The sequence below is a fragment of the Elaeis guineensis genome, chromosome 5 (assembly GCF_000442705.2).
Source record: "Elaeis guineensis isolate ETL-2024a chromosome 5, EG11, whole genome shotgun sequence".
NCBI classification, from domain to species: domain Eukaryota; kingdom Viridiplantae; phylum Streptophyta; class Magnoliopsida; order Arecales; family Arecaceae; genus Elaeis; species Elaeis guineensis.
In genome coordinates, this window is record NC_025997.2 from 121274559 (window position 1) to 121293025 (window position 18467).

General features: G+C 37.6%; 1 protein-coding gene across 1 annotated transcript; it reads right to left on the reverse strand.

The window, feature by feature from the left end:
• Positions 1-14915: 14915 nt before the first annotated feature.
• LOC105046101 (cell division control protein 45 homolog) lies at positions 14916-18125 on the reverse strand. The gene is made up of 2 exons (XM_010924597.4): positions 17324-18125; positions 14916-17047 (listed from the first exon to the last, which is right to left on the reverse strand). The coding sequence occupies exon 2, from the start codon at positions 16866-16868 to the stop codon at positions 15090-15092; it is 1779 nt and encodes a 592-aa protein (XP_010922899.1). The 5' UTR covers positions 16869-17047; positions 17324-18125; the 3' UTR covers positions 14916-15089.
• Positions 18126-18467: the final 342 nt, after the last annotated feature.

The window sequence follows — 18467 nt, forward strand, 5'->3', positions numbered from 1 at the left end:
AAGTAATTCCATATTGTGCACACAAGGGGTGCTACTAAACAACTAACATGGGGATAATTAAAGAAGATATCTTTCATGCAACTTTGTTCTCCAGCAGTTCATGTCGTTACGGTCTTATTAGCATATTGATTTTTTTCAAGATGTCCTCTCTGCTACTAGATATGTGAAACAAACATAAACCATTTCAAGATAGTAGTATATCCTAGTTAACAAAATTTACTAAGAGATCTATATTGAAGAGAATCTTTTTTGTGATTGAGAAACTGGAATATCTTTCACACTCTCCTCTGGTCCATTTTACATCCTTTTCATCTCCATTAATGAAAGGAAAGGAAGAAAATGAACTTTATAGCTTACTATGTATAGAAGAAAATTCTCACTAGCTTCTTAGCTGTTGGTGCATACCACCAACTGACCATCCACCAACTGCCTGGTCAATTGCCTTCATATGAACATAAGGCTCAAAACATGCCACATTTTCAGTTTTGCATGTTCCAAATACTTATTTTGCTGCTGCAACGAATCTGCACTGGCCGATGGGATGACGCAAGGTGCCGACCATCCTTGTAGCACTTCTGCTTTTGTTGCATTTAGAAAGAAAAAGACTCCAGTAACTCCTGAATTGTAGCTATGCAATAGAACAGTCAAAAGCCAGTCCCTTTCTTTCTGATATGTGCATTTCACTTGAAAATGACTTATTGATCAATTTCAACCCCCAATTCTACCTAGTACATATTTAATGGCCAACCTTTGGGTTCAAACTAAAAGCTCACATTCTTATTTTGAGTTTTCCATCATTTTGCTCCTAAACAAATTCTTTTTTATCCTTCCATCACCATCCCAATTTACCTCAGTGCTATCCATTGTCTTTTTCTTTATTAAGATGCAGCAAAGCAACATGAAGAAAAATGGCACTCTTTTTTTTTCACCGATTAAAGGATCCTTGACACATGGTTAATAAGCAATTACAATCTAGTGGTCATATAATTGTCAAGCTTGTTGTACCTCTATATCTTACTCTAAGATGCATCATTTATCACCATTGGGTCATGAGTACCACCTTTTTATTAGTCTATTCAATCAAACTAACTAGTTAGTTGTGTGGGCAGACATGTTGAACACACATGGCTCTATGTGCAAATCACCTAGAGGCTTAAAGTGCTTAGTTTTCAGTTTATGCACATGCAATCACACTTAGACAGTTAACCTAGCAGCTTTTAAATATTTAGCCAGATGAGATAGGTTTTTAGGTCATTTGTATCCCTCTGTCCTTGGACAGACCTCCTTCCTCTCCATTTAATGAACAAAGGACATCTTATCCTACAACCTTCCCAGACCAGAGGTACAGAGATGCTCAGTATGTGTAGATAGAAGCAGCATGTAAAAGTAGCAGCAAAGTAAGAAAAACCCACAGCTGGTGCTTTTACTGCTGCTGTTATAGGCCAATGAGTGGGGCCCAAGAATCAGACTTAGTCGCACATTCAGCTACACATTTAATAGAGCAAGCAATGCAGGCCTAAATGGTCACTCTTATCTGTATTCACAAGAAAGCATCTGACTTTGGCCTGCCCTATTCAAAGGGAAACACATCAAACACCTAAGTCATTTTCAAGGTTTCCTTATCCTGAAAATACTACATGGTTACCTACTCAAAGACAGTAACCTCCCCTCTTACTATCGACAAAAACAGAGGCATTAGCATCTCCAAGCATACACCTGTCCAAATTCTCCACTCGTAGACATGTAATTGGGATATTCCATGATCTCTCACAGATATGTGTCAAAATTCTACTCTATCTCATTGTCTTTTATCAACCGAACAAATTAAAAGAGAGGGCAATGAAGAAGATTCTCCATTTCCATCCATCAAATCACTTCAATAATGGCTAGACTCCCAATATGTTTTTTCTTTAGATTTCTTGTCAATATTTAGTCTATCAAAATAGGAAAACAATGGCTGTATGGACAGGCCAGACCTAGAATTAAGGTAAGTTTGTGAATAAGGAAGGATATTGTCACGCTCCAAATCTGAAACATAACACGATCATACTATCAAGAGGTACAGCCCATGATAATACGAAGTCAATATTCATCTTCTTAATTATAATAATAAATATATCATAAATAAAAGAAATAAAAAGATTCAATTCAAATTCTTAATTAAACCAAAACTGTTTCAGAGTATCTAAATCCAAAATCAAATACCAAATTCATGTTCAAAATTCATAATTATTTACTACAAATTTGTGATCATCAAATAATTAAACTTCAACTACAAATTTTTCAAACTTGCTTCGTAGATCTCCAAATCTGGATTCTTTTCGCCGGTCATAATCTTATTTCTCTATATAAGAAAAAAAATAAAAATAATATGAGCTACACTAGCCCAGTAAGTAGAACCTGCACTTCCCTATTGGATCCAGCATAAGTTTTTCATGATAATACAATATTTAAAAAATAATGGATAATATAAAATAAAGTATTTCATAGAATATAAAATAAAACAAGCCACAAACCAATCATGTATGTATAAATCATAAACATTTCATAAACATGTTTCGTAAATTATTTTTGTCATGTGTCCATATTATATTTTTAAATTTTGCTCATAGATATTCGTACTATGATCACTTTATACTCGTGACAGGACTAGTATTCTTAATCGACAAGTTCATGTTTCATATGCCAACTTTATACCCACTGGCAAGGCCTGTGTTTTTATAGATGCTAGCTCTGGATGTCGACCTTTCCGAAAGAATTCGTTCATATCTATCTGAGAGTTTTTAAAATCTTTATATCTTTTTCTTAAAACATACATATACATAGATGGAAAAATAATAGAATTTATGCTTCATAATCATGCTATTTTCATAAGACATATTCATAAAATCAATGCTAATAATAAAATATATTTTTTCATATCACATATATTGATCTTTATTTTATGAAAAATTTGATTTCATCAACAACAATTCTTTGTATGAAAATATGATTATTTAAAAATAAATAAGGAGCGTAAGATTCACTTACCTCGATCGTCCTAGATCTTTAGTTTTCCTTAAATGAATCAGATAATCCTATTTAAAATATTAAATCATGATCAATTTTTATTTCATATATTCAACAAAATTTAATAATAAAAGAAAATAGTTGACTGGATGACTAGTCCGATAAACCATCTAGGCAATAAATCGATTCGGGATCATCTCGCTGAGGTCAACATGGATCCTTAAAAGAGAAAAAGATGACCCGATACAAGATCTATAGGTCATTCTTAGAGAGAGAAAGAAGGAGAGAAAAATTTTAGAGAGAGAAAGAGAGAAAAATTTTAAAGAGAGAAAGAGGGAGGAGAGAGGAGAGAGAAAATTCTCTCTTTTTTTTTTCTTTTTCTTCCCTTCTTCTTTTCTTCTTTCTTTTCCTGGCCGAACAGAGGGACACGAGGGGGGCCTTGGTGGCTCATGTTCCAATAAGGTGCGGCGGCACGACTAGAAGTCCAGTAGCAGGTGGCGGCGTCTGGTTGATGGCGACGAAGCAAGAAAGGGCCGGCGGCAGGCGGTAGGCCAAAAGAAGATAGAAAAAAATCAAAAAAAATAGGGGACGCGATCCCTTTTCTTTTATTTTCATGATCATTGACCGATCACTGGCAGCCATAACCTTCGAAGAAAGAAAGATAGGGAGGTGGGGGTCATGCTACAGTGGTGTGGCACCACGGGCAGTGACGTCGGTGGCCGAAAATGAGGAAAAGAGGGCTCGACCGAATTGAGGAAAAATAGGACATTCCTTTTCTTCTTGATTTCCAGCAAAGTCGGCGGCTGGCAGTGAGGTTTGGGGCTAGAGGAGAAAGGGAAGAGGGAGAGGAAGAAAGGTCGGAGCCTTACCTGAGCTCCGGTGGCATCTCTGGCCTCTGTTTTTCGATGAACACAATAATGGGAGGCTGCGGCTTCAATGGAGAAAAGAGAGAAAAATCGTTGGTGATCGTCGGTGTTCATCATGGCCAGCCTTAGAGGAGAGAAGAGGGGATTTTATAGGGCTCTTCCTAGGGTTCCTATTTGTCCTAGGAGTCCTTGATCTAATTAGGCAAGGGGAGGAAGAAGAAGACTCCCATTGGGAGTCTTCATTCATTTTTTTTTATGGGCTTAACGGGCCAAAATCGGGTGGGCTGATTTATTAGAACAAGATATTACATTCTACCCTCCTAAAAAAAGTTTCGTCCTCGAAACTTGATATATCTTCACTCTTTTACTAATAAGGATCTTAATCTTCATACTATTGTTACTATACTCTTAGATCAGGTTCCATCAATCCCAACTTCTTCATTTAAAATGAGAAAATTTCTTTTTTTTTAACAAGATATTGATGGAAATAACTTTCCTAAGAGAAGATATAACATATAGTGGTTTATTCAATTCTATATAGTTATTACTTGGAAGATGTAAAGGAATGAGAAAATTCATAATCAAATAGCATATGAGCATCTATGGGGTAACTAGAATGGTACCTGTAACTACTTGATTGTTTGTACTGACATCTTGTTGAGCTAAGGCGAACATTCATATATTTTTTTATTGTTTCTGATCTGCTAACTTGGAAGTCTTTGAACTATCTTTTTTCTTAATAGGATAATCTCATGCCATATGTCCTATTCTGCCGTATGAAAAGCATGCTCCCAGCTTTTTGAGACAAGGTCTATAATGATTTTTGCCACAATAATCATAGATCATAGCTTCTTTATTATTCTCTGCAATATTAATAAAATTTTTCTGTTGATTATTTAAATTTTCTATTGGTCTCAATCTCTTTTTGTTACTCCTCTCTTGTTCTAATTTTTTTTATCTCGAATTCTACTTTCAAAGCTCGTTCTAACACATCTTTATAATCATTAAAAATGTGAGAAAACAATCGAGACTAAATCTTATATCTTAATCTTTGTTCAAATCTATTAGCTTTGCTCCTTTCAGACTCCATAAGCTAGAGGTAGAAATGACCTAACTTATTGAATTTGTTTGCATACTCTAATACTGTCATTTCATCTTTTTGCCTCAAAGTCAAGAACTCATTCTCTTTTACTAATCTCATTGTCCTAAGGAAGTATTGATCATAAAATATCTTTTTAAACTCCTCCCAAATCAACTAGTCATCAATATTCTCATAGACAGCCTTTATTGCAATCCACCAAAACTCGGCATTTCTTTTTAGCATAGGTATGGCTAATTTAACCTTCACCTTCTCGAGATACTGTAGGGCATCGAACATCGAATCCAGATCTCTGCAACTAGAGGATCAGATCCACCCTCAAACAGTGGTGGATTAAGCCTTCTAAATCTCTCATAATATGACTCTAATGATGGTGTAGGTTGAGGAGCAGTTTGTGTCTGCTATTGTTACTGAATAAGCTAAGCCACAACTTGGCATACTCCAGCAATATCTGCCTGAGTGGCTGGTGCATTAGAAGCATGCTCAACGGACTGGTTGGCATCTATCCTCGTAGTTTTTCTTACTCCTCTCTTTCTACTGACAGGATTCATTGAGACTTCATTCTCTCTGTTACTCATTGTCACCTAAAAATACTAGCATTAATTAACTTCCTTAAATGAGTAACAGGAACTTTAAGAAAAATTTATCTATTCTTATTCAATTAAATATGATCTAGCTAAACGAGATCTATCCACCCATTATTGGACTTTAAGTCTACCAATGATCAAACCTATTGCTCTGATACCATAAAATATCACGTCCCAAATTCGGGACATAACACAGCCATGCTATCAAGGAGTACAGTCCATGATAAAAACGAAGCCAACATTCATCTTCTTAATTATAATAACAAAAGTATCATAAATAAAAGAAATAAAAAGATTTAATTCAAATTCTTAATTAAACCAAAACTGGTTCAGAACATCTAAATCCAAAATCAAATACCAAATCCATGTTCAAAATTTATAATTATTTACCACAAGTTCGTGATCATCATATAACTAAATTTTAGCTATAAATTTTTCAAGCTTGCTTCGCAGATCTCTGTACCTGGATTTTCTTCGCCGATCCTAACATTATTCCTTTGTATAAGAAAAAGAAAACAAAAAGAATATGAGCTACACTAGCCCAGTAAGTAGAATCTGCGCTTCTTTATCGAATCAAGTATAAATTTTCATGGTAATATAATATTTAAAAAATAACAGATAATATAAAATAAAGTATTTCATAGAACATATAATAAAATAAGTTATAAACCAATCATGTATGTATAAATTATGAATCTTTCATAAACAAGTTTCATAAATTATTCTTATCATGTGTCCATATCATTTTTCTAAATCTTGCTCACAGATATTCGTGCTATGGTCACTTTATACCCATGACAGGGTCAGTATTCTTAATCGACAAGTTCATATTTTATATGCCAACTTTATACCCGCTGACAGGACCTATGTTCTTATGGATGCTAGCTCTGGATGTCGACCTTCCTGAAGTAATTCGTTCATAGCTATCTGAGAGCCTTTAAAATCTTTATATATTTTTTTTAAAACATACATATACATAGATGGAAAAACAATATGATTCATGCTTCATAATCATGCTATTTTCATAAGACATATTCATGAAATCAATACTCATAATAAAACATGCTTTTTCATATCACATATGCTGATTCTTATTTTATGAAAAATATGATTTCATCAACAACAATTCTTTGTATGAAAATATGATTATTTAAAAATAAATAAGGAGCATAAAATCCATTGATCGTCCTAGATCTTTAGTCTTCTTTAAATGAATCAGATAATCTTATTTAAAATATTAAATCATGATCAATTTTTATTTCATATATTCAATAAAATTAAATAATAAAAAAAAATGGTTGACTGGGTATCAGTCCGATAGACCATTCGGGCACTAAATCGATTCGGGATCATCTCGTTGAGATCAACATGGATCTTTAAAAAAGAAAAAGATGATCTGATACAAGATCTATAAGTCATTCTTAGAGAGAGAACAGAAGAGAGAGAAAGAAAGAGAGAAATTCTAGAGAGAGAAAAAGAGGGGGGAGAGAGGGGGAGAGAGAAAATTCTCTCTTTTTTTATTATTTTTCTTCTTTTTCTTTTTCTTCCCTTCTTCTTTTCTTCTTTCTTTCCTTTTCTTCTTCCTTTTCCTGGCCGAACAGAGGGACACGAGGAGAGGGCTTTGGTGGCTCGTGCTCCGACGAGGTGCGGCGGCACGGCTGGAGGTCCGACAGCAGGTGGCGGCGTCTAGTCAACGACGACAGAGCAAGGGAGTGCCAGTGGCAGGCGACAGGCCAAAAGAAAATAGAAAAAAATCGAAAAAACAAGGGACCCAATCCCTTTTTTTTTATTTTCACGATCATCGTCCAATCACCAATAGCCATAGCCTTCGGGGAAGAAAAGATAAGGAGGTGGGGGTCATGCTATAGGAGTGTGGCACCACGGGCAGCAGCGCCAGTAGCCAGAAACGAGGAAGAGAAAGTTCGACTGAACAGGGAAAAAACAGAACATTCCTTTTCTTCTTGATTTCTAGCAAAGTCGGTGGCCGGCAGTGAGATTTGAGGATAGAGGAGAAAGAGAAGAGGGAGAGAAAGAAAGGTCGGAGCCTTACCAGAGTTCCAATGGCATCTCCGACCTTTATTTTCCGGCGAACACAATAATGAGAGGCTGCGGCTTCAACGGAGAAAAGAGAGGAAAATAGTCAGTGATCGTCGGTGTTCGTTGTGGCCAGCCTTAGAGGAGAGGAGAAGAAATTGTATAGGGCTCTTTCTAGAATTCTTATTTGCCCTAGGAGTCCTTAATCTAATCGGGCAAGGGGAGGAAAAAGAAGACTCCCGCTGGGAGTCTTCATTCAAATTTTTTTTTTTTTTATGGGCTTGATGGGCCAAAATCGGATGGGCTGATTATAAGAACAGTTATTACAGATATATGATACAATATGAGCTGTGATTGGATCAGTTGTTCAAAAAATACTGTTAGCCTTCAATAAAGTTTGGTCAATATTTAAGCAATCTTGCTTTTATCATCTAGTCATATGGGGAGTCCAGTAAAGATGAACTGAGGCATTTTATGTGAAGAGCATGAATCTTCTGTAAACTTATTCATCTCGCACAGCAACACCCCCTCCCCCACCCCTTGGCAAATAATTTTCAAGATTGAACGATTATTTTTTTTTTCTTCTTTTTGCATCTTAGGAAATATTAGGAGATCACCTAATATTGTTTTACACAATTTGGTTATGTAGCAGACATTATCTTGCCCATGCAACTATGTTCATTAGTTGGATTTTTTAAAACAGAAAGAATGGAATCATCTATTGATAAATCTTATGAGAAGGTCAGGTTGAGCTTGAAGCTTGTATCAATATCCAGAATAGGAACTGCTAATGAATAATTAGGACTTCAGTGACAAATAATCACTTTCTAATTGACAAGTTCATCAAAAAGGACCATCCATGACTCCAAGGTAAAAAAAAAATTCTAGACTACAATCAGGAAAATGCAAAACCACCAATTAAGTTTTGTAGATTGTGTAATTATACCTGAAAATCTTCAAGTTTTTAGCTCATATAGGAAATATGTTACATGAATTCATAGTCAAATTACAGAGTTATCTTGTTAAAATAAAGTTCTTATAATTTAAGTTTCATCATCTAGGCAACCATAAAATCCAATGAGCTGCTCTACTGCACCATTCTCCAAAGAAGAAGAAACGAACATAGCCTCAAACATAGCCTCGACTGAGCTTAAGTCAGTAATTGGTTGAATTTTATATTTCCCTTTACAGAAAACTTTGTAATGTTTACAGAAAACTTTGTAATGGTGACTAGTGAAAGGCCCCAGCAGAATGATTAATTCAATCACTAATGTTGATGTGATAGCATCATTCTAAAGCAAGCACTCAAGAAGCTTGAAATAGGTTGATTATATAGCCATTCCTTAACTGTGTGATTTCTAAGCAATTAAACCATTCGGAATAGGACTAACCATGCTAACTCCTGCATAGATAATAGCTTAACCCATATCTTTGATGTAGTAAATTTCTTCATTCTTTCTCCCTGCTTGATATCATGATCTGCAGTAAATTGCCCTCTGTCATAAGGAACTTCTTATTGTCCCTACTATTTTCTTTACATAGTAATATAGATTTATTACCTGTCATGTCTAAAATTGCCTCTTAGTTGCACGTATGATAACTTTTTATTACTTGTGTGGGAAGTGCTGGAAGTGAGTTCAGGATAATCTTCAGGATGAGTTTTAGTTCTAGGTAGATGTACCTGGAGCTGATACGGACCACATGGTCAGCCGTGGTCAAACATGATAACATTGCTCAACCATGGTTAACTGCAAGGCTCCCCATGCCAGTGTGTACCACCATGTACTGGATTAATTGTACTATACTGGTGCCAAACCAAGACTCAGTACAAATGGTTGCAAGACTCAATACATTGAACAAACCTCCACACCAAACTGCACCAGCATAATATCGATATAAGATTTGGTACCGAGATGGTGAACCTTGATTAACTATATACATTTCCAGCAAATCATGATCAGATATCATCAGACAAAAAACTTAAAAGATACTAAACGGCTGGGGCGACTTCTAAACTTTTGTTGAAGTCACTTCATGGAAGTTAGAGGCAAAACTTTTTGTTGATATTGGTTATTTGACTTACTTCCAAATGCCTAAAAATAGGTCCTTCACATTAACTTACATGAATTCCTAGTCCATTTATATGCAACCAAATACTTCCAGATATTACCATTAGCCAATATTTATTTTATTTTCATTAGACAACTTGGTTCGTTTTGAAGGTTGTAAGAAAAGAGGAAGATGTAAATTAACATGAAGAAATACAGGATAATATCAAAAATGGCCTTGGATAAGAATTGGTAAAGCCGACTGCAAAAAGTTGAGAAAAGGCCTTAGAAAATGAAGCAATTCTACTCCCTAGAAAATGGATTTTCAAGGTTTGTAACTATTAAGTTTAGAAATATTTGTTTAAGTTATGGAATAAAGCTTTCACTATTCACTATATCCAAACACTCAGCACAGGATAAATAAAATGTCCCGGTAAGTGAACTAAGACTTGAAGGATATGTTAAAACATCCACTGCACTGCAACAGGTTGCCGCTTTGAAGTTGGCACCATAAGTGGCACAAAAGGGTGGCAAGCCTCCGACAAGAGGATTTAGAAATTAAGACAAGAGTACAAGTATAGAAAAAAAAAAATATTGACTATTTGAACCAGAAGAGCCCTGATCATTTGACAATTACATCCTTTTCCACTCATCAGACAGTTCATAATGCAAACCAATGGAAAGATAGAAGACAAGCATACTATGCTTCACCAATTGATCACGCCTTGTATATCTATTTAAGCAAATGAAAAGGCAAAAGAAATATCATGCCAACCTAATCCCATGGACTACATAATAAGCACCATTTTGCATTCACATCACCCAGCAATTATAACTATAACCTCCAAAAAATAGCAGAAATAAGGGAAACTACAAAAATCTAAAGAACAACCAGCTCAACAGTCATTAGGTGGTATTTTTCTTCCATGACAGCATTTAGTAGATATTTCAAGGCTTTTATGGGGAACAGGATACAAAAGGCTGTGGTTGAACCAACCAAGCATATATATTCCAGACAAAATGGAAGGAATAAACATGGAAAACTAAACACATCATGATATGGTTTGTGACCAGAAGATATAATTCAAGTCAATAGTGGCTCACAATTGCTTACTCCAGTAACACAGATCACTCCAAGATTTGCATTTGTTTGATTCCATAATTCGCCAAAAGACCAAATCCTATATTGAACATCCATGGAAAACCATTAAAAGGTGGCTTTATCAGCATGAACAAAACAATTAGAACTGTTCTAGGAAGAGTGAGGATGAGGGGAGACAAAAGACTAATGAACCATCCTGGATGGCAAAACCTAACATCAAATGTTAGCAAAACATTTATTGAAACAAGAAAAGAAAGGGAAAGAAACATAAAAGTTGAGCAGATCCTACACAGTTAAGCCATTCCCAAGGTTGTTGAATGCAGACTTTCCAACCATTAGTCTCTGCTCTCTAAGATAACCAGTTCAGAAAGAATGCATTCATTGTTGAAATCCATTCTATATGTTAGAACGACAAGATGTAAAAGGAAAAGAAATGCTATGAATATTTTGGAGTCAACAAGCATCAAGAGTAAATACTTCATCATCCATCAAGCTTAATTTTGGAAATGGAGAAAGGAAGCATTAATTTTCAATAAAGCTGTCTGTCTTAGGCCTGTTATGAGCAAATTAATATTTGTACCCCAGTATTTAATTGCTAGAATGCTTCTGGGAGAGACCTGCAAATAAAATTATCAAATCAATCTGTTAACAAGTGGGAGATAAATTTAAACTTAGAGCCAAACTGTGCAGCAGATAGATCACAGTATTAAATATATACCACACACTTTTTGCTTCAAGGTTTTAACTGTAAATATTAACATTTACTTGCATATAAACCTCAACAGCCAATTAGAACTTTTTGATACAGAATCAGAAGTTGCAACTTTCCAAGAACCAGAGGATAGGGGGTCTAGTGGTGTGATAGTTTCAACTTTAAAACACATAGAATCGAGTGCTTATCTTTATTGCCTTATGTTTTAAGACTGCACAATCTATATCTAAACTACCAGCACTAATAAATTTAAATCAGTTGTAAAACTTACTGAGCATGCATGAACATGAACTTGAAAACTTTACATTCATGACCAACTGATTCCTAAGTCCTAGCAAATCAACATTAACCTTTAAACCTCTCTCTCTCTCTCTCTCTGTGTGTGTGTGTGTGTGTGTGTGTGTGTGGATGTAAATATGATTGCTCATCAGCATTTCATATCATAAATCCCGTTCTTTTTAAACAACCAACATAATTGCATAGTTTATTTGAACAAGTAGAATAATACAAAAAAGAAAGAAAAGGAAAACAAAAGCACAATGTCTGCTATTGGTGTAGATAGGTTAGTCAAGATTATAGCTTCAGTCTCACAAAGACCAATTAAAAAAAAAAAAATCAAAAGATGCTGAAGCTGATGCTGTTTCAAGAGACATTGCATATTCTTTTGTAATATGCATTGTATCCTACCTAAACATTTAAAAAAAAAAGATAAATTATATCTCTAGTCCTTAAACTATATCAGATTTTTTTAAATGATCCCTAAACTATAAAAATCTAAACTTTGGTCCCCAAACTTTCTAAACCGTTTTAATGTTGCCCTTCGCCCATTTCCGATGCCTTTTTCGCACCGAAAATCCTATAAGGCAATCACCGACGCTGATCTGAAATAAAAAAATAAAAAACCTCTCTCCCTCTCTCTCTCACGACCCCCCTTCCCTCCTATGACCGCGCCACCGCCCTTCTCCGCTGCAGCCCCCCGGCCACCCCCCACCTTGTGCTCATGCCGTCCCATGCCCCCCTTGCCGCCCCTCTCCACCGCAGCCCCCACCACTAGTGCCTGTCTCTGCCCCCCTGCCGTCTCTCTCCACCATAGCCCCCAGCCCTCGTACTCCCCTCCCCAATTGGCGCTCGTGCCCCACCCCCTCCCCACATGCTCGTGCCACATCCCCACCCCCTTCCCTGTCTTCTCCATCAAAGAATTAAGACCTGATTGCCGGTGATCGTCGGATTTTTTGCGAAAGCCTTTCACCATGTCCACCTCAATTTCTCACTGCAGCCATCACCAAAACTCAAGGTAAGCCCCGAATCCTCTTCTTCCCCTTCCTTCCCTTGCCTGTGCACACAGCCACGACCGCTGGCTTCATTGGAAAACCGAGATCAAAGTCTCCCCTTTTTTTTTGTGTTCAGCCCTTTTCTTTTGGCTTTTTCCGATGCCGATGGTCACCGCCGACGTCGGTTTGGGTTCCCCGAACTGCACTGTCGCAGTCCTATGTGACACCGGCCACCGACGATAGCCGTGGTAACATGACAAAAAAAAAGAAAAGCTCTTCCCCTCCCTCCATGGCTGTTTCTTCCATCCCCCCCTGGCCCCCTTTCTTCCGCTTCCCCATTGGCCCTGGCTCCCCTTGCCCTTCCTTTCCCCTCCTCCACCGCCGTCATTGCCATCGGATTTCCCCTTCGTTCTCCATCCGGGGTGGATTCCGCCTCCATCTAGGAGTCGGTTGATCGAAAGGAGAAGACTCCTTACAAGAGTCTTCTTCGTTCTTTTTTTTTTTGGTTACTTTGCAATTCGTGCTTCGCCACGTAAGCACACCAATGCCACCTCTTCAAAAAATAGCTGCATTAGTACCGATTCAGCGAGAAACAACTAAATCGGAGTGAGAAAAGCACCGAAAATCAGTCGAAGGGCAACATTAAGATGATTCAAAAAGTTTGGGGACTAAAGCTTAGGTTTTTATAGTTGAAGGATCATTTAAAAAATCTGATATAGTTTAAGGTCCAAAAACATAATTTACCCAAAAAAAAAAAAAGAAAAAGGTTCTACTTGTCCATGACAAAAGTGACAATTCTCTTGCTGCTTACTAGTTGTAGTCATGATTGCTCCCAACAAAATAAATAAATAAATAAATAACTAAAATCATTGCAAGGAATTCAATACAAAAGAGTCATTTATGCACAAGAAAATCCATAAAATTCAATACCTAACAAAAGAATATGTATCTTAACAGTAAGTGGGCCAATGAGTTGCATGTCTAGACTGAAATGAAGAAGTGAAGATCAAAAAAAAAAAAAGAAAAAAAAAAAGAAAAGGCCGCCTAGTGCAGAATGGTCCCATCATTGCAGGATGTAGAGCAAGCTTTTCCATACCAATCGGTATCGATGCATACTGACCATACCATCCTCTACTAGCACCATATCAGTACAAGGCATGGAGGGAGTACCGACACTCAATACACCAAACCAACCTCCCATACTGATTGTACGGATATTATAATAAGATGATATCAATACAGGGTCCAATACCGAGATAGCAAACCTTGGTCTAGAAAGTATCAAATTTATGCAGCCTTACTCCCATGTGTGGAGAGATTGTTTTCATGTTTTGAATCTATGACTTCTAGGTCAGAATGGAGCAACTTTACCATTACACCAAGACTCATGGGTGGGAGTGAAGATCAATTATACAGAAATTCAAATTTATTCTCCCACAATTCACTTCACAAATTTGTTCTAGGAATGCTTACTACAAGAGTTTCCTACATTTATTTAGTGATTTCAGTGCAAATTTTCTCAAAGAGAAGCAAGATTCATCAGGCCATCTAACCAATAGAGCCACAGAGTATCTTCAATGATTGTGGTAGTGTGGTTGCCAAACAGATAACTGAAGGAAAAACAGACTACCATGCAAGCATCACAAACAGATAGCTGAAAGAAAATGGACATAATTATGAAAGAAAAACCCACTATAAAAGAAAAAAAATGAAGGGAAAAAAAAAAAAACAATCTTGCACTCAAAGTTTAACTTGTACTGAGGAAAAGGAGGCAACACTAGGGGAAGCTAATAGTGGTGCCAAAATTAAATCAAATAAATTCACAGTAGTTTAGACAGGAACCTCCATACCTTCTCAACAGCAGGACAAAGCAATACATGAAGATAGCTCTTTGCTTCATGATCTCATGATTCTCATCAATGAAATGCAAGAATATCCAGTTAGTCTAGCATATGCCTGTCCTTATCCTTCAACAGCACTGCCATCCTTGCCAAACTCTCTAACAAAGCAAGCTCAAGCAAGTAAAAGTCTTGTCGGGACTATTTCATCCAGCATAAAAAATGAAGCACCCCTTTTTTCCTATATTTCAAATATATGAGTGCAGAATGTGTTTTACAATACAGGGGCAATAATCAGGAAAGCTAAAAAAAACTAAATAATCAGGAAAGCACCTTAGCATCTGGTCATATGGTATTCTTGCTAGCCCCCACTAACTCTAGAGGGAAAAATGAAGTTCTGAAAAACAAGTTCTTCAGAATATGTTGATTTATAAATTGAATTTCAATGCAACACAGAAAAGAATTGGATATCCAATTAGGCCTCTAACATCGATAACATGCTACAAATTGGACTCATACTACATCAGAGTTTCTCAGTCAATCTAATCATAAAAGAACTTACAGCCACAGTATCCAAAACTATCCAAGAAGACTCAAACAACTCATGAAAATACTCAGCTCCAGTTTCCTCAGCTGCTGTTCTAAAAGCCATTCCAAAAGCGTTACCCCGGATAGCACCAAGCCGTGGCTTGCCGCATACACCAACAATCAGAACCTTGTCAGGCTCTTTAGCCAAGCAAGCACATATCAGAGGCTTCATCTTTGCACCTCTTTCCTTCAAAGCATCCATCAGAAAATAGCAGAACTTGGTAAGAGCCTGAGGATGACCCAACTGCCTTGTGTCCACTGGATCTTCAAGCTTTACCCAGCGAAATTTTCTGCCACTTCTGATAAACCCAGTTTTAGTTATTGCTGAGCTCCCTTGCCTAAGAATGGCCCTCTGTATCTCAATTGCAGTCTGCATTCCCTTTCTAAGCTGATCAATATTGTTCAAGGACATAGCAGAGTATGCAACCCAAAATTGCTCAGCAGCTGAAGAACCCTTTTCTTCCACAAATGTTTCAAGCAATGCTGTGACTCCATACACTACATCAGCAGCTGACACTTTCGAGCAGTAACCATGTATTCTCAAAAAGCTACGGTAGTAGAACTCTGTTAGCCCATACTCAGGCAAGAAACGCTCAAACTCATCCTTCATTTTCTGCTTCACTTCCATACTCATGTACTGAAATTTCTTCTGGCAGTCCACAAGAGGGAAACCCATTCTGGCCAGGAGAAGCTTTAGCTTTTTCAAACCATTGTCACTCCAAGTCTTCAACTTGGTAGCTATATAAGAAGAGCAAAGCATTGAATCAAACAAGTTCCACTCCCTCAGTAACATAAGCCGTGGTTCATCTTCATAGGCGATTCGAGAATTTTCTGGTGCCTGGATCTTTGTACCATCCTTGAGCGTCACTGAGCTAATAGCATCCAGATTGCCTGAGCTGTTTATATGCTGTTCAAGTTCCATCACCCCTGCTTGATACCTCTCGTTTGTTAGCCTCTCATGTACGAACTGATCAGTGAGGGAGACACAAGCTAACCAAAGTAAGTCATTGGTGTTCTTTCTAAGAGAATGAGCCAATTCAAACATCAGACAACCCGAAGGCCTTCCATGGAAAGTTCCTAACTTGTAATACTCAGCTTTCAGCTTCCCAAAGAGCCTAACTGGATCTTCTTCCAACCCTTGAGAGACCCTTCGCCGTTTCCTATTCCCTCCATCTTCCTCCTCCTCATTGTCGCTATCACTGTCTTCTTCACTATCAGAATTCTCATCGATCTCATCATCACTGTTCAGGTCGGATGCATTGGCCAGAGCAGAGACATCGAAATCATAAGCTAGATCAGCCTGGTGCTCATCCTCCTGAGTGTAGAGAACAACCACCTGATCATTCTGCTCACTGAGGTTGTGGAGGTGGATAGGCCGGTGGCTATCAATGACAAAGACACGACCATCTAGTCCCAGATTCAAGATCCGGCGGAGGTCGCGGTGGCAGCCCCAGTTAATGAGGAGCAGAGAGATGGGCTGATCAGATGATCGAAGATTGAGGCCAACAAACTTTTCAATGTCATTGAAGGAGGAGACGGGATACACAGAGTAACGAATGGAATCAGACGAGAGGACATGGGTTACAATCTTGAGGGCACAGAGGGAATCGGCATCGGACGCTGATGGGAATATCAGTAGAGGGGAAGAAGATGAGGCCAAGGCAGCTTCACGGAGTCGCGAGTAAAAGGCTTCGATCCGGAGCTCCCTCACCATAATTTTTCACTTGGCTCTCCTAAAACTCGGAAAGATAGGTGCTTGCCGGAAAGCATGAAAACCATCGGATAAAAGCTTGTGATAGTTTCCAAGATCCCAACTTTTGAACCAAAATCTCACAAAGTCCAGATGGGTTATACGAGAAAACCAAAAATGATGATGGAGAGCTCCTTAATTCACTGAAAAAGCACCATATTTGCATCAAAACCAAGAATTCATCAAAACTAACAGCTTTGCAAATAGCTGACCTAAAATTTGAGAAAAATTAGAATGGAACGGACATCGGAACCCTTTGATTACCACTGGATGAACAAGTATAGAATCAGAAACGGGAAGAAAACAAGAATCGGGGATTTCTATCTGAAACTCACCACAAGGTTGCCCCCAAATCAACGGAATATGGAATTCCTGAGCTTAAACAACGATTTTTTTCAGAGATGGAGAGTTGTAAGTACCTGGACTCGCCCATCCTTCAGAAAGACACGAGAGATAGCGGGATCTCCTACCATAAACCGAAGATCTTGAAGAAGATCGAGAGAGAGGAGGGGGGGAGGAGGGAAACGGGGAGGGAGGGGGCAGAGAGAGAGAGAGGCGGCGAGGGAGGAGGGGAGGGGGGTGTGAATTTTAGCTCGGTCTGGAGTGGGAATTTGAATCGGGAGGCGAAAATTTTTTTAATCGTTTGGGTTCGAATTTTCATTTTGGATGAAGGATTCGAATTTTCGAATATTTCGAGAGCGCCCGCGAGAAAGATTTTGGCGGCTCTTCCGCCCTCGGACAAAGCCCGCGACTCGGCTGCAGAGCAGCGCGTGGCTTTAGGGGTCCCCTGCAAATATTCTAGGCGGACGGCCGCATGCGGTTCAGATCGGCTTGTTGTCTGCGGACGACATCTTGTTGGTTTGTGGGGTCCATCTCTAAGAGGGGAAAGAAATTAAGCCGGATGATTTTGTTTTGTCTTTGGAGTGGAGAATGCTGGGTTATTTAATTATATTTATCCAAAATGAGGCATGGCTCAAATCAACAAAAATTAAAATAAAATAAAATAAAGAGCATGCAGTGTTATTCTAATATTTTTATCTAAAATAAGATGGCTTGTATGGTACATCACAATCTATAAGATTAAAGCATTCAGCTCTACTATCGAGAAAATCAAAAAAAAAATTATATATGGTTGGATTATGAAACAATGCATTAAAAATATAAGTATAACAATAGATTAACATGGTAGGGCAACTTAAAAACTTGAAAATACTTGATTAAAATGTAACTACTACACTGCTAGGTAAAAAAAAAAAAAGACTACAAGAAAGATAAAAATTGATTGAAAATTTTTTTAAAAAAAATAAGATTTGCCAAGCCATTTCTCCTTTTTATAATAACTAGTAATATATATGTCAAAAATTGAAAGCCCATCTAATTTTATCATGCACTATACACATAAACATGTACTATTAGGCAGACCCATCAAGACTAGGCACGAATCTTAAGAGCAAAAAAATGATGGCTGTTGTCCCGTACAGATTGTTGCATTAAGTTGTATTATAGGCTCATAGTCATTCACCTCCTTTATTTTGAGAGTTGCACCATCCTTGCATAGACTAC

Coding starts and splice junctions, on each gene's coding strand:
- LOC105046101 (XM_010924597.4), bottom strand. CDS start 16,868: ATGGTGAGGGAGCTCCGGATCGAAGCCTTTTACTCGCGACTCCGTGAA.